General features: G+C 37.0%; 1 protein-coding gene across 1 annotated transcript in view; it reads left to right on the top strand.

The window, feature by feature from the left end:
• Exo84 (exocyst complex component Exo84) overlaps positions 1-27,091 on the top strand; it is a 230,949-nt gene that overhangs the window by 9,025 nt on the left and 194,833 nt on the right. Inside the window, exon 2 of the mRNA XM_090391515.1 lies at positions 8,248-8,403. Coding sequence (XP_090247641.1) covers positions 8,248-8,403 — 156 coding nt within the window. The remainder of the gene's footprint in view (positions 1-8,247; positions 8,404-27,091) is intronic.

The raw sequence follows: 27,091 nt of genomic DNA, 5'->3' as shown, positions 1-27,091 counted from the left end.
AGTGTTTGCTTTCTTACATTTGTGTCTGTATTTTCAAAGAGCACAAGCTGACTTATTTGCCAAGAACTTTTGATATGCTTTCTTCTCTTCCTTCACTGCCTCTTTAACTTCCTGTGTCCACCATGGAGTTCTAATTTTTCTATCCTTTCAGACAACTTCACCACATGCCTCTCTAGCTGAATCAATCAGTGCTTTCTTCAAATTTGCCACTGAATCTCCAAGGTTTGATTCCTGTTCTCAAACTCTTTCATTTTTTCTTCAATAATCTTTGTGTATTTTAGTCTACAGTTCGCATATGAGAGCTGCTCAACTTTTATTCGCTTTAAAACTTTCTTACATGTTATTCTTTTCAATATGAAATTCAATTTTATCCTGCTCAAGACTAGTGATCACTTCCAATTTCAAATCCTCTGCACACTCTGGTGTCCTGCACTAGGGAGAAAACATCACTATCAACAATAACATAGTCAGTGAGACTTTTCTTATTCCTTGCCTCTTCTCTCCATGTGAATTTGTGCAAATTTTTATTTTGGAACATTGTGTTACTAATAACCAGTCTGTGTCATGAGCAGAAATCAAACAAGTATTTGCCATTATTATTAGCTTTTCTCTTTTCTACAAATTTTCTCAAAATATTATTGTTATTATTATTTGACACCTTCAGGGAGTCCAAGGACTCATTGAGGGAGGGCACCTCCTCTACAACTCCATCTCCAACATTCAATCACCAATAACCACAACTACACCAATGCCATCTACCACAGTCCACCACTGGTATTTCCACAGACATTCACAAACATCCATGCCCATGGTTCGATTTGAACCCGCAGCCTTTTGGCTGGAGAGTGGATATGCTATCCAGTCGGCCAACTAGGCTGGCTTGTCAGACATACAAATATTTTTGTATGTCTGTTTTTGTTTTCTGGAGGGGAATTTCGAGCAGCAACCAAAAAGTGTTCTATAGGGTTGAGATCTGTGGAGTATGCTGGCCACTTGATATGATTAATATCCTTGGTCTCCAGAAGTATCTCCACTGCTCGTGTATGATGTGGTGTAGCATTGTCATCCATAAAAATGAATTTTTTGCCTACAGAACAATCGAATATGATGCTGAAGAACTTCATTGCAATATTGTTTGCAGATCATAGTCCCTTTTTTCAGCACTTGTAGCTCGGTCCGTCCATGAGGCATAATGCCTCTCCACACCATGACTCTCACACTGCCATATTTATTCCTTTTAAGAACATTCTCGCGATGGTAAGTACCACTTTCATGCTAGGTCAAGTGTTTTCTAGAATCAGAGAATAAACTAAAATGACTCTCAGAGTAATGTAAAGAGTATATTAGCCCATTGGTGTCTTCTCCAATTGTTATTGATACAACAACACTGAAAACCTGCTCTATGGTGAGCTGTGGATAAAGAGACGCAGGCTACATGTCTGGGCATCTGCTTGTCTCGGACGTTTTCCGAAGTTTGTTGAGATATTTGCATGCCTGTGCTGGAATGGAGCTGACTTGCTAGCTGGCTTGCTGTGGTGCGTTGATTACATCTTGCTTCTATAATCAAAAATCTGTCTTAATGCTCTGTGGTAGTGCAAGGGTGTCCTCTTAGCAGATGACTGGAACACGTTCTATGAAATGCTGCCCAGAGCCAGAATACAACGCTATGTGAGATTCTAAACTGTCTGTCAGTATCAGTAATTTTGCAGTCTTCTTCAAACTTTCCAATAATTCTTGCCACGTGAAATCATGTAGATAATGTCTTTGAGATATTACAAGACTTCCAGGTTTGTAACTTCATTCCTTCATGAAAAGAGCTTCCTTCAAACACAATTCACTTAGCACAGCCTTTTGTCTTTTATCCTGCTGAGTGGTATTACATGAGCCCTTTGCGCACGATTCAAAAATTTGAATGAGTACCTGCTTTCTACTCATAATCATCAGTTATTCAAATTGTTACGAGATGCCACAGTTGTTGGAAGATGTGCCATCGCACTTAGACAAAACATGTAGTTTCAACACAATGGTGTGCCATCACACTTTTCATGTGACCTCCAACACTACATCCACCAAATATTTGGTGGGCAATGGATTGGCAGAGGTGGCCCAGTGCCATGGCCTCCACATTCACCAGACTAAACTCCATTGGACTGTTTTGTTTGGCCACATGAAGAGTTTCATGTACAAAACCCCTGCAGGGTTAGTAGAAGATTTGTTGGCAAGGATACTGACTTCAGCAGCAAGATTCAAACCATGCCAGGAATTTTTGAGAGTGCACTAGAACTTGCTATGGAGATGTATTGCATGCTGTGAAATTTGTGGTCACAACTTGGAGCACCTTTTGTAAATGTTTATGAAATTAAAATGTAATTTATTCTTTGTGATGTGCATACGAAATGTTTTTGACCTGTAGTATTGCAACGGCATGTTTGGAGACATGGGTTGCTAATTAAAACCAGATCTACCCTGCCCCCCCCTTACATACCCTGGAAGTTTGTAATGGGTATTCTGAGACACTTTGTATATTATAAAAGCACTAATCAGCCTAACTGGTAATTTGTTCTGGCTAGACATTTCTCATAGCTGATGCTAGTAGCGCACTCAGGGTTTAATATTGGGTGGGGGGGCCGAGTTGAGTAGATGATTTGAGAATACACACTATGCATCGCATACGACTTATGACTGAGCATCTGCAATGATTGCTAATTCATAAGTAGTATAGAAATAGAAGACCCGACACATAAATAAAAAAAAACGAATTTTACTAATTAGGAAAAGATTTTTGGAAAATTTTCTAGTGTTTTTTCCTTTTTCTTTGGGGGTTCCAAGGCCCCTTGCCCCCCCCCCCCCATACATCTCTTAGGGGATGAGTTTTACATTACGGCAAATACTAAGAATAGCGATCCTAGCTTTATCCACCTTTACAACGAGTTGCCTGGTATTGTACCACCCAGTTGTTTGCTCACACTTGGACTCGCCGAACTTTTATAGTTTGCTATATTCAGCATGAAACTCTTTGATTTCTATCTTAGAGTTTTCTCATTCGGCTTTGAAATAATGTGGGATTAAATATCCCCTTAATTTAAATAAATATGTCACATTTGTCCAGCCACTCAAAGTAAAACAAATTTACAGTTCTTTTCTGCTTTAATTTTGACAATGACATTTTGAGGGTTTAATGCACTAAAACTGCTAATGTAATCTTTCTCATATTAATGTTGCCCTTTGTTTTTTGTGTAGCTATAACCTGTGAAACTGTGAGCGATAAATTACTTTGCTTAATTCCGTGTACCTACAAAAATCCATCACCGTTTGAATGAGTTTAATTGACTATACTGTCTAGACACTCTGAACAAATATGCCTCTGTAACTTGCTGACATCGGCATCAGTTCACCAATAGGTCACTTCCACAGCACAGACCAAAAGTTTTTGTAGTTTATTTAAAAATTATTAAATTAAATTATTGAATTAGAAATTCTGAAAGCAAAACTTTGGTGCACACACAGTTACTAGGTGTGTGTGTGTGTGCATTCCCATTTTGACTAGTGGGTGTGCACATAGTTTAGGAGAACATTGCCTAAGAGGAGATGAGAGAAACATGTCAAATTTAATTCGTTTGAAATGTTTCTCTCATATCCTTTACTTAAGGTAATATGATAGAAACATGAATACCGAGGGAAGTTTTAGATTGATGTAGAATAAATTTTTCAGTTCATTACCAGAAGTAAGAGAACAAGGGGTTGCCCTTGGAAGTTAGTAACAGTGTGATTAGCAAGAACATCGACTAGATTTGTGTGCAGAGTAAGGAACAAATAGAATGAGCTACAAGAGGTGGTTATAAGTTTAAGGAGGTACATGATATACATTGTTTGAATATGAGTTACTTGTGGTCCTCCCATGATAAGCCTTTAAACTGTGAAAATGCTTATAATTTAATATTTGGGTATCTCCATAGAGTCAAAGATTCATTGTGGGAGGCCCACTCTGGTGTTCACACAATACCAATCATATCTCTCCTTGAACTTATTAACCAATAAAACACTTGCCACCACCTCTAGCAAGCTGTTCATCACTCTCCAAGCAAAAAACACCTTTGCTAAATGACCTCTTTTACAATTTCTAGGGGTGACTCCACTCCCTGCTTGCCATCTGCTGAAAGAAGTCTTCATTATAAAGCCCTATAAAACACCTTTAATAACTTATAAGCTTCTATCATGTCCTGTTTTATTCACATTAACTGGTTTTTGAAACCCACAGACTATCGATCTCTTCTCCCAGGTAGATTTCCTTAGACATGCCACAACCTTGGTTACTTATTTATGAATCCTTTCCACCACTTCTTCATTCCTCATGGAATCTAGGCAACCAGATCTGCAACAAGTCCCTATAAAAAGGAATACTAACCTTATCCCTGCTTATCAGTGTGTTCTTCAACAGCCATGTAATTTGATGTATTGTTTGCAATATGTTCTCTGAATTTTAACTCCTTGTGTGCAGTAATCCCATCCCATATCCCTAACCTCATCAGTTTCCTGCAGCTTATTTCCATCAGTATAGTACACAGCTTGTGATTTTTGAAAGTGATAACCTTGCACTTTGCCATGTTAAACTGACAGCCATACTGCCAATTTGTTTAAGTCATTCTACAGGACTTCTACATGATCTTTCAATGAAGATCATGTAGAAGTCCTGATCTCACTGTTGCTCTCCTAGCGTTCAATCATCAACAAGCAGCTGAATATTTCCTCTTAAATCATTTCCTGTATTATTGATATTTGACTTAACTTCTTAAAACACCACTGTTAGATATTTCTTCATCAACCAACTGCGTATCCAGTCACTTGCTTCATATCTATCCCCATTTGTTCCAATTTATGCATCAGAGTTCTATGTGGAATCTTGTTGAATGTTTTTGCATAGTCCAATAGTATCGCTGAGTAGCCACTTCCTTTATCCAACTGAATTGTTACATTATTATAAAAAGTAAGCGGGTTACTAAAGGTAAGACCCACCCTCACAAAATCATGTTCTTCCCATTAAAGTATCATATTCCTGACCACCTAGTCTTAAACTAACTTCTCCAATACCTTAACCCCTGCTCCTGAGATATTGGCATATAATTTTCAACTTCTGTCTTGGAGCTTCCTTTATGCATTAGAACTATTTTGCTCTCATTCTATTCTGCCTTGTCACCTTCCCAGAAGGCTGAAATTCAACAGCTTGATCAGAGGTATCAATTCCCTTATACATTCTCATAACGTACATGGGAGATGTGAGTCTGCAAGATTTAAAGTAGCCAGTGGTGTACCACAAGGATCCGTCCTTTCCACTGTTATTCAATCTGTACATTAATGATATCGGGAAAGATTTGGTCGGCGACATACAGCTATTGCTGATGATGCAAATAGGGTAATCAGAAATGCTGCTGATATACAGTACATGCAACATGATTTGAATAGGCTGGAATCTTGGGAATGGGAAAATGGATGTCAGTAAATTTAAAGTCATGCACTTTGGCATGATTAGATATCCAATGTCATATTATATTGGTGCGATTATGCTAGAAGAAACTGATCAGGCTGGAGATCTTGGAGTGTTAGTAGATAGGAAGTTGAAGTTCAGAATCCATGTAGCTGAAGATTGCAAATACAATTCAAAAGATAATTGCAATGCTGAAACAAACTTTCACATGTAAAGATAAGGATGTCGTTTTGCCTCTTGATAACACTGGTCTCCTGTGTTATCAAGAGATACAGTGGAGAGAGGGAGAGAGTGTTAAAAATGATATCAGAATTGTGTAGTACTGATTATGAAGACAGATTGAGAATTTGTAGACTGGAGACACTAGCAAACAGGAGAATGAGGGGTGATATGATTGAGACTTTCAAACTTCTGAAAGGATTTCATTTGATGGAATTTTTCATTTGATGGAATTTTTCATTTTATGGTGCATGATTAGAATGGATTGCCATTGGATGTTGTGTGTGCAAGCAGTGTGAATGAATTCAAGAATAACTTTGATAGCTGGTGCGTGTAGTATGCGGCCTTCCTCGATGAGTTCCTGACTCCCTATAGGTCTCTCTATAATATACAAGCTTGTATACCACCTAATTCCATGGCCATGTTTGCATTAAGGTTCTGCTATATTGTAAGCACCTCCAATTCACTAACCTCTATTCTCCTATCAGCGAATATTACATCTTGCATATCTCAACCTGGATGGTTATACACTTGCAAAGTTATAACTTTTTAACTCAATTATTTCATTTATTTCTGCTGCTTCCCTACCACTAGCACTTGTTAAAGTCATATATTTTCATAGTTATTCTTCTAATTATTTGCCACATAGCAAAGAAGAGATTTTCACATTTCTTTTAGCTTTATCAACTAGCTTTCCCTCATAATTAGATTTGACCTGCTTACCATATGGGTAACTTCTTCTAGCCTGTACATGGTACATGTTAGTATCTCTTATCTTGATAGGAGATACTAACATGTGATACCAACTGATCACATTTACTTTATATTCCCTCCACAGCTTTTTCTTTTTTTGAAATTCCTACTTAATGATACCATTCATCCATCTAACTCATACCTGATTTATCTTCCTGAATTTGGGTATAAGTCTAATACTTCTTTCTTTGAACACTCCTTGACCATTTCCCATGCAATACTGACATTTCTCCTTTTCTTATGTCATGACGCTACTAACTCCTCAGTTTGTCATAATCACCAGTTTTGTAATTCCACCTGTATCCCATCTTAACTGAAAATTCTACATGTCTGGCAGTCTCCCAGGTCAAGAACACATGATCACTTTCTCCAAGTGGAGAAATTGTGGCTCTTAGTTACTACCAAGTTTTCTGATGCTATGACCAGATCTAGCTTTCAGACTGCAAATAATATAAAATCTTAAGAATACATAATACCAAGGGAAGAAGTGTTCAGAACAAAATCTGTGGCATAAACCAGGCCCTCAATACATACTTAGTGATATGTTATTAATATTTGAATTGCAAATTGGCATTTAAAATTGAAGGATATGCACTAAGCCCCTCTGTAGCGCAATTGGAAGAACGACGGTACATTGCGCCCTTCGATTGGAATAGGCCTAAGTTCGATTCTCGTCGCGACGGGAGGAATCTTTATCTGGTCGATTTCAATCGAAGGTGAGTTAGCCGATCTCATACGGAGGTAGCAGGGTTTTTTCTCCCGGAAACTCGGGTTTTTCATCCCTCATACATACAAATCGGCCCTTCAGAACACACGCAATTTACAGACAAAAATTACTAGTTGTGGTGGTGTTGGAGGTGGGCGGTAGATGGCGTTGATGGAGATGATTCGTAGTAGAGGTTAGGTGTAGAGACAGCTGTAGGTGTCCTCCCGCGATGAGTCTTCGGACTCCTTGGAGGTATCAGGAATAATAATAATAATAATAATAATAAAATGTGATACTAATTACAGAAGGTATAAGAATGGTTGTATACTATACTATAAATAGCAGCAGATATTTCCTCTGCTATGTATAGTCTATATGGGCAAAATTATAAAGGAAAGTGATGTTAATCTCTATTTTGATAGGAGATACTAACATGTTAGTGGCCACAATTTTTTTTTATTTTTTATTTCCTATGCTACAATTTCTTTTTATTTCATTACAACATGCTATATGTATAGTTATATATAATGAAATTAATATGTACCTCCTACACCCCAGGACTAGTTCTCCAGTTATGAAGTCAGATGTATGTGTGGTCTGCAAGTACAAAAAGAGGTTACTATTTTTTGTTTTAGAAGATAAAAAAGAATGAGAATTGATGAAGTCAGTGTAACCTGAGAAATTGTATATCAGTTTTTATGAAAATTGTTTTTGTGAAAGTGGTAATGAAATAATTTTGAACTATCATGACATCCTGTGATATGTCCACAGACTCCATTGAAATGTCCATATGTAATAATAATCATAGTATGTGTATTTACTAGAAAATTATGGCAGCTTTTCTTTTAAAGGAGTCAGGCACCTCCTTTCATTTCAACCTATGATTTTTACATACATGGGGGGGGGGACCTGTAGAAGGCATACTGTATATACAGTGCAACCTCAATTTTGCCATAGTTTATAGAATATGTTTTCTCTTGTTACACTAGCAAGGTCTCTTAATAATGTATATTAGAGATGCTTTTTATGTGATTTAGAGTAATAATGAACTGATCATTTTATCCTGTGCTATTATTATTTTGAATAGATGTACAAGAGTTAACTCTGAAGGCTGTGAAAGTTAAAGATCTTCTAACAGCAAGGCAAAGAGTTCAAAGTTTGGCAGAGGAAACTAATGGTTTACTAAAAAAAAATGTATACAAAAATTATGCACAATTCATCGAGACAGCAAAGGAAATATCTTGTATCCTTTTGTGTTGTACTGATAATACAGTAGTTTTAAGGTAATAACATATACTGAACTAGAAGCTGTTACAAAGTAGTTCTAAGAGCTGTTCTGTTAGTTTCTAATGACCATTTAAGAATTTTAAAATGAAATTATTGATTAATAATTTTATCCTCTTAATTATCTTTTGATGATGATGATGATAATTATCTTTTGTATATTTATGATTTTCATCTATTTTATTTTATTAGATAATTTTATTATATCTATTTGTATTATAAATATAATAATCACTCAATTATTTGACCACAGTGGGAAATTACTTTGTTCATTGGATACCAACTGAAGGTGCAGCTACGTGGTGCAGTATACCAGAAGTTGGCTGACATATTTACCCATTCAAAGGTTACATTATCAAGAGATTACTGTATGATGATTACTTTATAGCTGTATGATGTGAACAAATGCTGCTTTCACTGTAGTAAGTTGACCTTGCTGACATATTTACCCATTCAAAGGTTACATTATCAAGAGATTACTGTATGATGATTACTTTATAGCTGTATGATGTGAACAAATGCTGCTTTCACTGTAGTAAAATTTTACTGTAGTAAAATAAAATAAAATAAAATAAAATTTTGTGGAAGCCTATGACTAGAAAACTGCAGTGCAGTGGAGATTTTTTATTGAAAGGGGGATGGTAAATCCCGTTCTATTTTATAGCCGGGTCCGAAACTTGGATTGAAATCTGTAGAGTTTCATGCCGAAAAAAACTATCGGCAGGCCCAAGTGTAAACGATCACTTGGGTAGTACAACACCAGGGCAACTCCATGCAAAGGTGGAGCACGCTCCATCACTAACTTTAATATTCTCTCATAATGTAAAACCCAGCTCCTAAGAGATGTATATATATTGTTTTACATTATGAGAAGAGGTCACTACCCAGACCGGTTTCAACCTTTTTTGAGGTCTCATTAGTGAGTAGGTAGACCTGGAATATCAAGGTTTTTAAGTGAACACGAACTTACATACCTCTACTATCGAATTGTCGAATTGCCAAAGTGGTGTACTCCTATATTGTTAATTATTGTTAATCACTAAGATAATAAGCTGAAAGGCTATTTTACTGGCGATTTTGTTAATTTATTTTATATTTTATTTTATTAGATAATTTTATATCTATTTTTATTATAAATATAATAATCACTCAATTATTTGACCTCAGTGGGAAATTACTTTGTTCATTGGATACCAACTGAAGGTGCAGCTACGTGGTTTATTAATTTAATTACAATAATTAGTAATTATTGTTAATTACTAAGTTAATTATTAATACAATAATTAACAATATAGGAGTGCACCACTTTGGTAATTCGATAGTAGAGGTATGTAAGTTCATGTTCACTTAAAAAACCTTGATCTTCCAGGTCTACCTACTCACTAATGAGACCTCAAAAAAAGGTTGAAACCGGTCTGGGTAGTGACCTCTTCTCATAATGTAAAACAATATATATACATCTCTTAGGAGCTGGGTTTTACATTATGAGAGAATATTAAAGTTAGTGATGGAGCATGCTCCACCTTTGCATGGAGTTGCCCTGGTGTTGTACTACCCAAGTGATCATTTACACTTGGGCCTGCCGATAGTTTTTTCAGCATGAAACTCTATGGATTTCGATCCGAGTTTCAGACCCGGCTATAAAATAGAGCGGGATTTACCATCCCCCTTTCAATTAACAAATTCGCTGGTAAAATAGCCTTTCGGCTTATCTTAGGAGATTTTTTATTTTTCTGTACAGGAATATGATGCGTTTAGCTCTCCCAGTTTCCCATTTAAGTGGTTCTGAGCTGATTTAAAGAAGCAGCTACTTTGGATAATTTATAAGACCCACTTGTTCAATTTCAAACTGATTTAAAAAAAAAAAAAAAATCAGCTTGAATCACTCTCACACAAAGGGCTGCAAAGTTAGTACATCAATGCCTTATGTAGTTAGGAATCAAGAGAGAAGCAATATGTTGATATTCTTTTTTTGATGAGGTGGGGGGAGGGGTTACAGCCCATGTGAAATACTGCCCTGGGGATAACAGCCCTGGGGGGAACACCTGCATTCATAGGAAATTGACTGCATGTCCTTGAAGAGAGAACATCTTCTACCATGACATGCGATGAATGGCCTGAGAGAAAACTGGCAATCTAATTACAAAGGGTGGAAGGCATACCATTAGATGCCAGTTTTCTGAGAAGCCCTTGATACCAAACTCAGTTAAAACCTTGGAAATGTCAAGTGCAATTAGTACAGATTTCTCCAAACCTTTCATGGCACATGTTCAAAGGTTAGTGTTATAGGCAAGAAACTCTGTTGTGGTTCTTGACTGGTGAATCCACATTGTGGTCACTGATTATATGGCATTTCTTGTATTGAAGTTGCATGTTGATAACATTATTCATTTAGACAGCACAGAAGTCAGAGCAGTAGGTTAAGAGTTGAGCTTGATGATAGACACTTGTTTGGTCACCATTGTGTTTTTAAGGATGCCACATTTTTGGAAGAGTAGTGATGTGATTGCTTTCACATAAGAAGTCATAAGTGTGAGAGACTATTTTTAGAATTAGCATCAATTATGAAGCACTCTCCCAACTTCAACAAGCATTGGTTGCATTAATTTGCCATAGATCTGAGACTGTCATTTTGAGATCCTGATAGCCTGACTTCTCCAAATTAACTTTAGTTATTCAGTCTATAGAGGTTTTCATGTAAGAACATTATTTCTCTTTCAGTTACAGTTTGAATTGTTTTCCATAATTATGTAGTTCAGTGCTCTTGTGCTTGTTGCGATTATAATTGTGCTCTGAAGATGCTAGCTAGTAAACCAGTGAAATATTAGTAAGTTTAATAAATCTCTGCTAATTCATCATCATCATCAATTTCCTGATATATATCCCCCCCCCCCCCATCTCCCAAGGGATGTTCAGGTTACTATGACAGCACTTCATGATTAAGTTTACAGTATTATTAATCTCCTATCAACAATTTTAGCTGGCCGAGTGGATAGTGTATCCACTCTTCAGCCAAAAGGGTGTGAGTTTGAATCCTGCCGTTTGAATATTGCAGTCAGTTGGTGATTGAATGGTGGAGACAGAATTGTAGAGCAGGTGCCCTCCCCCGATGAGTCCTTGGACTCCCTGGAGGTATCAAATAATAATAAAAATGTATTTTTTTCTCATTTGATGTTTATATCCTGAAGCATGTAATGCATAATCCATGATACTCATGCTTTTCCATGCACTTCCTTTATCCACTTAAGAAAATAAGATGTTCCAGAGATATTTGAAGAAATCATCATCAGCTATACTATATACTGATGATTAGAATGACAATCCAAGCAAGAGTTAGATGATGAGCAACATCATTAAACATCAGTTATATACTGATGATTAGAAGGATAATCCAAACAGGAATCAGATGATAATAATAAAACATCAGTTCTTAACATCAGTTATATACTGATGATAAGAAGGATAACACTGGCCAACAAAAAAAAAAATTTTCTACTGATTATGATCTGACACTTGTTTTTTTACTAATTTGGGTGCGCTGATTTCAAATATCAAACCCATTTTTCTCTATCACGTCAGGTTTTTCCTCTATGGCATTTTCTTTTTGCTAATTTGTAAGTTTTTGATAGTTTTAAGGAGGCAGTACTATTTAGAGGATCAAAAAAATCAATTTTTTAATATTATTTTCTGAAAGTATGTACTTTTAAAAATCTGTTCGTAACTTTTTATCAAGAAATCCGAAAAATTCCCGAAGATATAGCCTATTATTCAAAGCAGTGTGCAGATCAGAATCGGTGCTCACCGCTCTCGCTTGTTAGTAAACGAATAAATGTGTAAGAACCTGCAACGGCACATACTGGCGCTTTGAATGTGAGAGAGGCTGATAACCGACCTAATACATTTAGGTGTTGAAAAGTAGGCGATGACAACTGCCTAAAACAAATGAATGCTATGTGCGTCATAGCGGACAAAGAACGATCGAAATCAGTCAATCGTTAATCGATCGTGAAAGTATGATGAGCGCTTATAACGTTTCAATAAAGTCTCTGTTTTTTTTTGTCTTGTTAATTGCATGTTAGTCGGCAGTGAAGAAAATACATCATGTCTACTACTCGAAATTGTGTCAATAGTGTAGATTCTTTCTGCTACATTTGTGGCAGCTTTACTGTTCCCAGTCAAAGGACAAATATCACTGATTTTGTTAAGAAAGTGTACTTTGCATATTTTGATGTAAAAATTGCAGATCAGGACAAGTCATGGGCTCCAAATAAAGTGTGTAAGTCATGTGTAGAAAATTTACGACAGTGGAGCAAGGGAATTAAGGGGGGGAGTAGATATGCAGACCTTAGTGGGGGCAGTTGAGTGTATGAATGAGTATAATATGCCCGAGTGAATAAGGACAACAAATCAGAATGGGATAGTTAGTATAAGGCATCAAGATAGGGATGGGGCTAATTGGGGGTCTGCAATTCATATACACTAATGCTAGGAGTATTAGGAACAAGAAGGAAGAATTTTTGGCCTTGGTTGGCATTTCCAGACCACAGGTTTATTGGCATTAGTGAAACATGGCTGACTGAAGATGATATACCTAGTGGGATTGAATGTGATGGGTATAGTGTGTTCAGGAATAACAGGGAGAATAAAATGGGGGAGGAGTATTGTTGATGATAGCTGATGAGCTGCAGCCAAGGAGAATAGAAGTTGAATTGCAGGATAGAGAAAAGAGCACATTTGAAGCCATTTGGTGTGAGATTGAGGCTAGCAGAACAAAATATACAATTGGGTGCTGCTATAGACCAGGTGATGGAAAAGATGATGGAGATAGTATGCACAAGCAAATAGAAGAAATGAGTGTGAAGGAGGGTAATTATTATGGGAGATTTCAACTATGATAGTATTGATTGGAGGGAGGAGAGGACACACGGGAGGAAGGAATTGGGTTTTATGCGGTTATTAAGGGATAACTATCTGCGACAGCATGTAATGGAAAATACTAGGGGTCAGAGAGTGCTTGACCTAGTAATTTCATCTGAGGATTTGGCTGTAACAAATATGATCACATTGCCACCAATTGGTGAGAGTGATCATAGGGTCTTGACTTGGGAGGTAGCTAAAGGTGTAGAATTTACAATTAAGAAAGGGTACATGTGGAATTATCGGGCAGGTAAGTATGACAAGCTTAAAAGTTTGATTGGTTCAGTGCCATGGCATGTAAAACTGCAAGGGCTGGATGTTGATAGTGCATGGGAGGCGGTTAAGAAGTTTTTGCAGGAGGCAATGGCTGACTGTATACCTAGAATCCGAATAATAAATCAAGTAGGGATTAAATGGATGAATAACACCATTAAGCTTGAGCTGAAAAAAAAGAAACAACTGTGGAGAGAATTTAAGGAGAAAAGTGACCTGCAGGCACATGAACGGTATAAAGCGCAGGCCAGAAGGGTAACAAGTGTGGTAACAAGAAAAGCAAAAGCGGATTATGAAAGAACATTAGCCATGTAGGCTAAAGAGAAACCCAAACAGTTTTTTCGATATGTTGCAAGTAAAAGAAAAAATGTATCGGCAGATTGATTTTAAAGAATGCCGATGGTAGGTAGGTAACCGAATCAGTTGATATAGTAGAATTACTGAGTGAGCACTTTGCAAGAGTATATCATCCACGTGGTGACATTGCAGAAATGGAAGAATGAACACTTATATGGGAATTGTGGTGAATGAAGTGGAGATGAATAGTCTATTGCAAAACTCAATGTCAATTCATTTGCGGGATTGGATGGTATACCAGCTGGTGTCATACAAGAAGCGGGTAAAGAATTGTCAGTGCCTTTGACCATTTTGTTTAATTTGAGTCTCGGGTCTGGGTTAGTCCAAGGGGTGGAAAGAGGGGAAAATAATTCCACTGCATAAAGGAGGTTCCAAGACTGCTGTTGAAAATTACTGGCCGATCAGCATATCAGGAATTGTTGTCAAGGTCTTGGAGAAAATAGTCAAGAGGAAAATACAAGATTGGATAGATGAAAATGGGATACTCTCTGGGGGACAGCATGGTTTTGTGAGGGGTTGATCATGCCTCAGTAACTTGCTCACATTCTATAACACAGTGACGGCTGAACTGGATAAGGGTAATGGGTTTAAAGTGATTCTACTGGACCTTGCTAAAGCCCTTGATAGGATACCACATGGAATTCTATGTAACCTGCAACATATGAGAATGGATATAGGATCGGTGAGATGGAGAGATATCAGAGAATGGTTTATTCAGGAGTAGAGCCCAAAAGACGGCCAGTGACTAGCGGTGTGCTGCAGGGTTCTATTCTTGGACACTACTGTTTAATTTGTTCATTAATGATATAGGAAAGGATCTGAGAGGAGCTGGGCATCTGTTTGCAGATGATGCAAAGTTAGGTAGAGCAATAGTGAATGCTCATGATGTCAAAATTTTGCAGAATGATTTGGATAGTTTGGAGGATTGGACAAAGGAGAATGGATGTCAATTTAATGTGGAAAAATGTAAGGTTTTGCATTTTGGGGTGAAAAGATTAGCAACAGTATATCACATTGGTGTAACTGTACTCCGAGAGATTGACGAGGCCAGGGATTTGGGAGTGTTGGTGGATAGGGAGTTGAAGTTTAGGGGACACATCGCAAAAGTGGCAAAATCAGCTCATCAAATCACTTGGTTGCTGAAAAACACTTTAACGAGCAGAGACAAACAGGTTATTGTTCCTCTGTATTGAGCCTTGATAAAATCCCATCTAGACTACTTTGCCCAGATATGGGCGCAGGGTTTCTTCTCAATGTGGAGGAGGTGGAGAGGATCCAGAGACGAGTGACCAAGATAATAGCAGGACTATGGAATGAGCCTTATGAGAACAGGTTGAAGATTTGTGGGCTGCAGAAATTGGTTGATAGGCAGAAAAGGGGTGATTGAGACATTCAAATTACTGAAGGGTTTCTATAAGATTAATTCAGAAGATATTTTTGAGAATAGGACTGGCAGTGGGAGTACTAGGGGCCATCCATGGAAGCTTGGTAAGAGTGTGGTTAGCAAGGGTGTTAGAGCTAGGTTTTTTACTTGGAGAGTGGTAAATGAGTGGAATAAGCTGCCATAGTCTGTTGTGGGTGCCATGACTGAATGAATTCAAGGAGAAGTATGATAGATGCTGTGTGAATGTTAAATAGTTGTTCTTGACATGATGTTGGGCCTCCCTCAATGAGTCTAAGGACTCCTTGGAGCTGCCCGTAATAATAAAGGATTAAACTAAATTTATTATAGTCTAACCAAGTGGGAAAAACTTCCAACATCTTTCTCTAAATCCAGAGTAATTTAATAATAAGGTGAGGCACCTTTTGGCAACTCGTATAGGTAAATATGATTTCTCCATTGCTTCCACCTTGATATCACCACCTCTGGTTCTGGTTCCCACTGACGAGACCTCAATAAAGGTCAAACTGGTCTGGGTAGTGGCCTTCACTTAATGCATAGCATTATACATGTCCACAAGGAGATGTGCTTTGCATTGTGGGAGATGCTAAGACAAGTGATGAGAGCTTAATCAACCTTTACCACGAGTTGCCTCAGTCCTGAAGATACTGCACTTGCAAACTTTGTTTGCTTACATTTGGATAAAGGATTAAACTAAATTTATTATAGTCTAACCAAGTGGGATGACTTGGAAATTTTAAAGAGATTATATTGGTGACAAATAGCGTCAGTATGTGTAAATGGAGAGGAAACAAGAGAATTCCCGGTGGAGAGAGGAGTCAAACAAGGATGCAAGTTATCATTATTGTTTAACTTTTATAGTGAACAAATGTTTAGAGAGGCACTTGAGGATGTAGAAGAAGGAATAAAAATAAACAGAAGAATCATTAATAACTTAAGATATGCGGATGATGTAGTGGTGATGGCAGAAAGTGAAAATGGGTTACAACAAATTATTCAAAGAATTGAAAACTTTTGTAAAGAGTATGGACTAAGAATTAACACAAAAAAGACCAAGATAATGATAATGGGTAGAAAAATAGGAGATAATGTAAAAATAAGATGTGGAGGAAAGATTTTAGAAGAAGTGGAAACATTTCAATATTTAGGTAGCTGGATCTCAGAGAAAGGAACTTCAGAGTTGGACATTAGAAATAGAATAGGCAAAGCTAAATCAGCATTTATGCAAATGAATGAAGAGAATTTAATAAACAAGAACACTAAAATAGGTGTTAGAATTGGAATAGTTAAAGCAACAGTTTGGAGTATTGCAAGTTATGGAAGTGAGTCATGGACACTAATTTGAATTTCTTTTATTCATATTAAAATTTAAATCTGCAGGCCTATTACTTTTAAAAAATCATGGCACTATGGTTTTGAAACTTTCACCTTACAATACGAACTTGCAAAGAAAGTATTCAGTATTACTGGATTTGAGAACCGGATACAGACTACTTTAATCTTCAATTTTACTGGAAAAATTTTCTTTACACTTCCTTGCTGATTGGTCACTAACATTTGCAACGCAGATATTATTTCTTTCGGTTTTTAGAACAGGGGATATGCTGCCCATTGTTGTAATCGGCTTGCAGGCAATTTTTATGATCAGTCATAAACAACAGTTCCCTTTCCCAAATTTTGAAAGGTTTCGATGTGTGAAATTAACGATAATTCATGAATACTTCCACTTTTAAAAATACACGGCTTGGTCACTAACATCTGCTACACAGATGTTATTAGGCGTTCTGGGTCTAAGCTTTCCGACCTATTCACGAATATTATTCTCCTTAGAATATCATCATCATCATCAAATTCCTGCCATGTACCCTCAAGGGGTGTACAGGATATGATAGTACTACATGAAAAAAATTACATCATTATTAATTTCCTATCTACAATTTTCCTCCAAATCAGTCTGTTACTTGTCAATACTCCAATATTATCAGCTCTTATATTTCTATCGTCTAAAGCACTTTGTACCGTATCAATCCACCTATATCTTGGTCTTCCTCTCGGTCGTTTTCCTGCCAACCTGGCAGAGAACACTTGTTTTGCTAATCTTTCCTCGCCCATTCTGTTTAAGTGACCATACCACCTGAGATTAGCTCTGTTAACGCATACCTGGATGCTGACAATGTCAAGTTCTTTCCTAATATCCTCGTTTTTAATATGATACTGCCATTGATGCCATCTGTTCATGCCTATAATCTTTCTCAGGACTCTCATATCTGAAGTCTCTAGTCTTGGGTCAAGTGTTTTACTTCTGACCCAGCTCTCAGATCCATAAGTTAAAACTGGTTTGAACACTGTCTTGTATACAGCTAATTTAGTGTTGCGACTAATTTCTCTCTTATTCCATATGAATTTATTCAATTGACTTCCCACCATACCAGCTTTGCTGATTCTGTTGTCTATTTCTATATTTAATTTACCATCTTCAGAAAAAATCGTGCCTAAATAGCTGAAATGTTTTACTTGTTCCACAGGTTCTCCATTCACAACACAGTTGACATTTTCACTGATTCTGCCTATTTTCATTGTCTTTGTCTTTTTATTGCTGACCTTCATACCATATCTATTACAAGAGCTATTCAATTTAGTCAGAGAATATTGCAGACTTGTAGCAGATTTATTTAGAAGTATAACATCATCCGCATAAAGCAAAGAGCTGACATTAACATCTCTAATTTCGATATCATGTTTAATACCACTTTCCTTCATAATGCAATCCATATAGATAATGAATAACAGAAGGGATAATGTACATCCTTGTCTCACACCAGATTTAACATTAAACCATCTTCCTGTACTTCCTTCAATTCTAACTGCTGACTTACAACTCAAATAAAGACTAAGTATTGCTTGATATAATGTCCCATTGACATCATATAACTGCAGCGTATTGAATAGCTTCTCTCTTGGCACCTTGTCATATGCCTTTTCCAGATCGACAAAACTTAAATACAGATCTTTGTTATATTCCCATGCTTTCTCGACTATTTGTCATAAATTGAAGATCTGATCCTGACAGCCTCTATTTGGCCTGAATCCAGCTTGTTCTTCACCAAGCTTTTCTTCCACAATTCTTCTCAACCGTTTCTCAAGTATACTTGCATAGATCTTGCCAGGAACACTCAATAGGGAAATACCTCTGTAATTCTCACATGTAGTTTTATTTCCCTTTTTATATGTGGGTACTATGAGAGCTCTACTCCAATCATCGGGAATTTGTCCCTCTGTCCAGGCTTTCTGAACTATGCAGTGCAACCACTGTAAGACTCTTATACCACCATACTTCAGCATTTCTGGTCGAATATCATCTACTCCTGCTGCCTTTCCACATTTCAAGCCTTTGATGGCTTTTTCTACTTCAAGTATGGATATGTATTCCTGACTGCATGCCTGGTCAGTGTTTATTACAACTGTGCTGTCATCACTGCTTGTTTCATTTAGCAGTTTTTCAAAGTAATTACTCCACACTTCAAGGATATCTTTTTCTCCTGTTTTCATGTCACCTTTATCATCTCTAATTCCTTTTATAGCACTCCTTCCTCCATTCTTAAGCTTCTTCAACAACCTCCAGAATATTTTGCCACCTTCGTGATATTTATTTTCTATATTCTTGCCAAAGTCCTCCCATGACTTTTGTTTAGCTAGTTTTACACAGTGTTTAGCATTCTTGCATTTGTCTCTATATTCTCTAAGAGCACAAGCTGACTTATTTGACAGGAACTTTTGATATGCTTTCTTCTTTTCCTTCACTGCCTCTTTAACCTCCTGTGTTCACCAGGGAGTTCTGATTTTTTTATCCTTACAAACAACCTCACCACATGCCTCTCTGGCAGAATCAATCAATGTTTTCTTCAGAGTTTGCCAATGAATCTCCAAGGTTTGATTCCTGTTCTCAAACTCTTTCGTTTTTTCTTCAATAATCTTTGTGTATTTTAGTCTACAGTTCACATCTGAGAGCTGCTCAACTTTTATTCGCTTTAAAACTTTCTTACATGTTATTCTTTTCAATATGAAATTCAATTTTATCCTGCTCAAGACTAAATAGTGATCACTTCCAATTTCAAATCCTCTGTACACTCTGGTGTCCTTCACCAGGGAGAAAACATCATTATCAACAATAACATAGTCAATGAGACTTTTCTTATTCCTAGCCTCTTCTCTCCATGTGAATTTGTGCACATTTTTATGTTGGAACATGGTGTTAGTAATAACCATTCCATGTCCTGAGCAGAAATCCAACAGATATTTGCCATTATTATTAGCTTTGCTCTTTTCTCCAAATTTTCCCAAAATATTTTTGTATGTCTCACAATCATTTCCTACTCTGCTATTTAGATCCTCAACAAAGACCAAAACTTTTCATTTTTCATTGTGTCAGCTGCTTTTTCTAAAGCCTCAAAAAATTCCTCCACTTCTACCTTAGTAGAACCTTCTGTGGGACCATAGGCACAAATAAGTCTCATTGTCCAGTTCCCCATTCTCATATTTGCCTACATTACTCTACTTGAGACTGACTGCCATTCAAGAAGATTAGCCTCGTATTTTGTGTTGAATACTATGTTTACTCCTTCTTTTCCTTGATTGTCATTGCCTGAATATAACATTTTGTATTTATTGCTCAGAAAGATCTCACCAGTTTTGGTCTTTTTTGTTTCAGTCACCCCTATTATGTCGATCTGGTACTTATCTAATTCCTCAGCTAGCTCCATTTCTTTGCCATTCAGGCTTCTTACGTTGATAGTACCGATCTTTAACTCTGGTGATGTTGAGTTGGGGTTTATTTTCAGATTTGTTCCTTAGAATATTTCCACTATAAAATATTTATTCATGAAAAATGCTTAGAAAACTAAAATGACAAATTCCAGGAGAACTTCTCGCTGAATACTTACTCACCTTCCATGGAACACTGGTGTTCTGCAGAATACAGTTTGGGAAATCCTGTTGTAAGGAATTATCCCACAGGAATGGAAATAATGTATTGGCAGTCCCATTGTTCAAAGGTAGTGCAGAAAACTGATGTCTCTAACTAGCATCATTGGTATTGTTGTGGGTGGTGAAGATTTTAGAGAAGTTGGTAAGAACATTGATGTAGGATAAAAGAAGTCATTTTAGATCTGGATGACCAGGCACAGATTTGGTCTCCTGTGTTCTGAGGGGTTAAAGAAACTCTGGAAAGTGTTCATATATAAAGTTGATGTTGGGATTAAAGAATATAAATTATGAGGACAGATTAAAAGTATGTGGACTTCAGACAATAGTAAATGAGAGAAAGAGAGGCGACGTGGTAGTCTATAATTTTGAAAGGGTGTTATGGAATGCTGGTTGAGTAAATTTTTGTATGGAAGTGGGGGGTGATATCCCAGAAGAGGAAAGTTACTGATGATGTGCCTCAAGGGTCTGTTTTTGGTCCATTGTTGTTTATTTTGTATGTGAATGACATTGGAAGGGGCTTACACGGTGATATACAGTTGTTTGCAGATCATGCAAAGTTTGGAAGAGTTATTTGAAGTAGAGCAGATGTTGTAGCCTTGCAAGAGGACTTGAATAGACTGTCTGAGTGGATGAGTATGTGGGGATGTCAGTGTAATGTAGCAAAGTGTAAGGTTTAAAATTTGGGAAACAAAGATGGGATATAGAGTATAGGATTGGTGGGGATATCTTAGAGGAGGTAGAGGAAACGACATAGCAGATTATGGGAATAATGTGGAGAACACTGATATGTAGAAGTAAGGATATTATGGTTCCATTGTACAAGGCTTTGATCAGGCTGTATATGGATTACCATGCACAGATTTGGTTGTCTGCTTTTTCTAAAGGATGATGAGTTGTTGGAGAGGGTTCAGAGATGATTGACTAAGTTGGTTTCTGGTCTCTGTGATATGAAGTATGAGGACAGATTCAGAGAATACAAATTGTAGAGCCTAGTGGATAGAAGGAAAGGGGAGGGGAGACATGATCGAGACAAAGTTGGTAAAGAGTAATTATCAGATTAATGTTGAGATTTTTTATATAATGTCTATAAAAAATAATAAATTTTTTATAGAATGTATAAGATTTTTTATAGAAGAACAAGAGGTCATCTGTATAAGGGAAGCTGTATAAGGAGGTTGTGATCGAGAGGATGAGAAGTAGATTTTTTGCACGGAGAGTGGTGGGGAATTGGAATACATTGCCTGAAAAATGTGGTGAGTGCAGAGAGGGAATGCATTTAAGTCAAAGTATGATGAGCTCCCACTGTGAGAGTGGGACCTCCAGCGATGTGTCCTGATCTCATGGAGATTTGATGGTGATAATAATAATTCTCCCCATCTTGTTTTCTCTGTCCTCTCCAAAAAACCTTATGGCTTGGTCATTCTCTGTGAACCAAATCTCACCACTGTTTGGCCAAATTGAACTAACCAGTGTTGGATGGTTTTTCCACCCTTATTCAGGATGCTTCTAGCATTCCTCATACCTTGTGTTGATTATACCACTAAATTTTGAACCTGAGAAATTATATTCGGCATCATTCTTTCATTTGTCTAAAGAATGCCTCACTCACGTTCTCTCTCTGCTGAGCATTGTTCTCTACTCAAGTTTTCCTGCCTCTGCATTTCTGAATTTTACCTGGCAATTTTGCAAGACACCTAACTCCAAATAGTTTAAATACAAACTATCATTCTCATATGGCATGTATTATATGTTATGAATTCTTTTATATATTGAATTTATTCCACACATCCATAGACTGCACACCATTTCTCCTGCATAACCTATGCATCAATTCATTAGCACTCGTGGCCATTCTTTTCAACTCACCTTTATTATACTGTACTAGTAGACTCAGTCTTTACGCTCTCTCATTCTTAACTGTATTTTTTTAAAGAAATTACGATGTAGACTAATATTAACTACAATAAATTTGTTGATATTTTGTATTTTGGCAAAGTCCAATTGCCAACATCAGGGAGCACAGAACGATATGATATTGCACATACGGACACTACACTAAATAATGAGGCTGAAGCATTGGAACTGAAAGTAAGCCTCAAGTCCTAAGTAGTGCTCCTTAGTGGGCCTATAAGAGATATCTTTGTTGTTTGGCTGCATGGAGAATGAGAGCTTCCCAAATTGGTTGCATGAAACTTCCCCAAATTTGGGAAGTTCTCATCCTTCATACTTCAGCTAAGGACACCCATTTTAGCCTAAAAAATTCCTTAAGTCCTAAATAGTGGACACTCTTTAGGACTTAAGGCTCACTTTGGTTTTCATGCTTCAGCCTTATTACTTAGTGGCACATATGGAAACTGTGAAAAATAAAGAGAATAACCAGATGGTAATGGAAAGGATAACACACTTATGTGAAGTTCTCAACAGAACAAACTGTGAAATTGAGTGGTTGGAGAAACACCTGGCAGATGGTCTGACACAGAAGCAAAAGAAGAGTGAGATGCAAGGGGAGAGAAAGCAGAATATGAAAGAAATGAAAATCTCTCTCACTCTTCTTATTTGCTTGTCAACTCCATATCTTCTCACATGCCACACTTGTCACTTGCCAGATCATTTGTATAATCATCTCTTTCAGAACTTATTAATATCCTTAATCTCTGACTCCTAGGGAAACAGTTTTGTCATGTTATCCTCAAGCATTCCTGTTATCATAGTCTTCCCTATAAAACTTTCATTATCCTTCCTCTTTTGCCTTTCATAGTCTGCTTTCTCTTCCCTTGCACATCTTCCTTCTTTTCTTCTCTGCCAGTATTGTTTACCTGGTGTTTCTTCCACAGTTCTATCTCATGTTTTGTCCTGTGAAGAACTTCACATAAGTGCAATGTTTTTTCATATTATTGTTTAAGCATATACCTCTATGTAGTTTGAAGAAAATAATCTTAATGTCTGTTTCATTAGGATAATTGTGATCTTTCATTTTTTATATTCAGGTTTAACTCTCATATTTAATTACTGTTGCTTCCTAAAATTAAACAATATCTGATGAAGAGGGAATTCTGAATTGAAGACAGTGTCTAAGATGAAATTACATGTTTTGTGTGTGTGTGTGTGTTAATAATTTCTTAACAGTGTCATCCACAACAGGATATGCAGTTTTGGTTTGCATTTTTAGCTTGCTCAAGAAACCAAACATACTTTTTCAGGACATTTCACGTGTTCAGTAAGCTTGTTAATCTCACACCAGGCATTGATTGTTTGCTATGTAATGACATTTACAAATGAGTACACAAGCCAGACTCTGCAGCTTTGTAGGTTGAAAGTAGAGATACTGTCCACTTTGCCAACCAGAATAGCACTGTATATTATTTTGTGTGAATAATAGGAATTATCACAAGAATTTACTCCTTGAATACAGCTGGAGTAACAAACATGCTGTAATTTCATAATTGAATCATTTATATAACTGTTACTTTTCAGTGTAGAAATATATTTTTTTTGTCAAATAAGAGATATTATAAATCCATCTTTATTTTATAGCCAGATATTGAATTATTATTACAAGGACTCATCACAGGATTGCAGTCCACTCAACTCGCTATCCACACTGCTTAATCCTCCATGTACACACACACTGCCACTATCTGTATACTTCACTACTATCCATCATCTACACACAGTGTCATCTACTGCATACTAATAGTATTTTTTTTTTGTCTGTAATTGCACACCTACTCTGACTGACCGATTTGCCTTTACATGCAATGAAAAACGAGTTTCCAAGAGGGGAAAAAAACAACAACCTAATCTCTGTTTGAGATTGGCTAATCACTTTCAATTAAAAGTTCATATAAATATATGATCTTATATCTTCCTGTCATGATGAGAATTAAATTCCAGTCTTTTCTGTTGAAGTGCACAATGTTCTGTTTTTCCTCGTTGTGCTACAGAGCACGAATCGAAACTTCATTTTGAGAAAGAGACGAGAGAACGTTTCAGAATACAACCCTCGACACATTGAGGTTGCCTTAGATCAGTTTATAATATTCCCTATTTCTTTTATGTATCATCAGATTGCAGCCTTTAAGGTTCCTCTTCAATGTTTTTTTTTTTTTTTAAATTTGGCTGTATGAAGGCTGCTATTCCTGTTTTCCTATTTGCTTAATGTGCCAATTTCCTACATGTTTGGCCCCTCCATGTGAGGCACCTGTTCATGATGAAGAGAACCTCCCAGTGATGGTACTGGCCCTTTTCATTCTTCCTCTTTTTCTTTGCTTTTCTTCATGTATTATCCTTGAGTTTTTTTTCATTATCTTATCTTCCAGACTACTATCACTGGGATCCCGTGCTGCTGTATTTGCCTTGCAGTGTGACCCTTGGACATCGGTAAAGGGGGGGGGTCTTGGTTGTTATGCACTACTGTGGCCTCTGCTTTGACAAGACGGCAGTCCTGGATGGCCTGACCAGGATCAATCGGCTAGTAGGTTTGCCTGCAAGGATCAAGGGTGTTATAGTAAATCCCATGGTTCAGGGATAAGGTCCAAGACTTGCTGTGGAGCTCGTATAGCATCCGGGATAACCTTGCATTCCACTCTTGAGTGCAGTCATTGTTTGCTGGATAGTGGACATCCATGTGTGGCTTTGTGGTGGGTGGAGAGCTCTGGCACTGAACAAAAAACTCTTGAGCATGAATCCTTCATCTTCAATTGTTTCAGAGGCCCTAACAAAGTCCCAACCAAGTAACGATACCATTGATACACCTTTCGATAACATAAAAAGAAACAAAAGATGTGATACCAGTAAAAATGTAATCATTATTTAAATTAAGGGGATATTAAATCCCACATTGTTTCAAAACCGAATATGAAACTCAAAGATCGGAATCAAAGAGTTTCATGCCAAATATAGTAACTATAAAAATATCGGCAACTACTAGCGTAAGCCAAGGCACATAGTCCAAGTACGTAGTACAAACTAGGGCAACTCATAGCAAAGGTGGGGAAAGTTCTGATCGTTATTCTTAGTATTTTCCATAATGTAAAACCCATCTCCTAGGAGATGTATGATGTTATACATTATGGTGGGAGGTCACTACCCAGACTGGTTTCGATCTTTATTGAGATCTCATCAGTGAGTAGCTAGACCAAAGTAATACTAAGGTATAGCGAAAAGAACTTATATACTCTGCTATACGAGTTGTCAAAAAGGTGCACCCATAAATTATTTAAAATAAAGAGCCAATAGGCTTCATTTCAGCGATGTAAACATTATTTAAATTAAGGGGATATTACATTGGTACTAAGAATAGCGATCAGAACTTTCCCCAGCTTTGCTACGAGTTGCCCTAGTTTGTACTATGTACTTGGACTACGTGCCTTAGCTTACGCTAGTAGTCGCCAATATTTTTATGGTTACTATATTCGGCATTAAACTGTTTGATTCCGATCTTTGAGTTTCATATTCGGTTTTGAAACAATGTGGGATTTAATATCCCCTTATTTTAAATAATGTTTACGTCGCCAAAATGAAGCTTATTGGATCTTTATTTTAAATAATTTATAGGTGCACCTTTTGACAACTCATATAGCAGAGTATATAAGTTCTTTTCACTATACCCTTAGTATTACTTTGGTCTAGCTGCTCACTGATGAGATCTCAATAAAGATTGAAACCGGTCTGGGTAGTGACCTCTCACCATGATGTATAACATCACACATCTCCTAGGAGATGGGTTTTACATTATGGAAAATACTAAGAATAGCGATCAGAACTTTCCCCACCTTTGCTACGAGTTGCCCTAGTTTGTACTACGTACTTGGACTACATGCCTTGGCTTACACTAGTAGTCGCCGATATTTTTATAGTTACTATATTTGGCATGAAACTCTTTGATTCTGATCTTTGAGTTTCATATTCGGTTTTGAAACAATGTGGGATTTAATATCCCCTTAATTTAAATAATGTTTACATCGCTGAATTGAAGCCTATTGACTCTTTATTTTAAATAACAAATGTAATCATTTTTTTTTTAGTCATCCAGGTGAAAAGCCAATAGGGAAAATGTCACTCTTCATTCAAAAGGGTCTAAAAGGACTGTCTGGTTCTCTCAAAAGAGCTAAGAAACTATGTTGTAGTGATGTCCTTGTAGAAACAACAATTTGAAAAACTACCCAGAGCTACATCAATGGGCAGAATACCAATAACAGTTATACCCCATAAAACACTCAATTCCTGTAGAGAAGTCATCTCAGAATGGGATCTCCTAGATGTTCGATGAGGAGATATGCTCAGAAATGAAAGATCAGGTGGTGGCAGGTATGAGACACATCCTGAACCAGGTGACATCCATAGGTATGGTCACCTGGTTCCAACCAGAAACATCATCCTTACCTTTGATACTCCTAAGCCTCCAGCATCTGTTAAAGCAAGGTATCTCAATTGTCCTGTTAGACTGTACAGCCATAACCAACTAAGATGCTTCAAATGCCAGAAATACAGACATGCCCAAATTGCCTGTTGTGGCTCTGCTACCTGTACCTGATGTGGTTGTAAAGGGCATGATAACTAATCTTGTTCTGCCAAGAAATATAGATGTGTAAACTATCAGGGAGATCATCAAGCGTACTCCTGTGCATGTCAAAACTGGAAAGATGAGAAAGAAATACAAAAAATAAAAACAGAACCAAACATATCATATTAGGATCCAAAAAGAAAGTTAACC

This window comes from Typopeltis vanoorti, chromosome 4 (genome assembly GCF_054136105.1).
Source record: "Typopeltis vanoorti isolate ZY-2024b chromosome 4, IOZ_Tvanoo_1.0, whole genome shotgun sequence".
Classification (NCBI taxonomy): Eukaryota; Metazoa; Arthropoda; class Arachnida; order Uropygi; family Thelyphonidae; genus Typopeltis; species Typopeltis vanoorti.
Note: the sequence above shows the minus strand (reverse complement) of the source record. Positions and strands in the feature narration are given on the sequence as shown.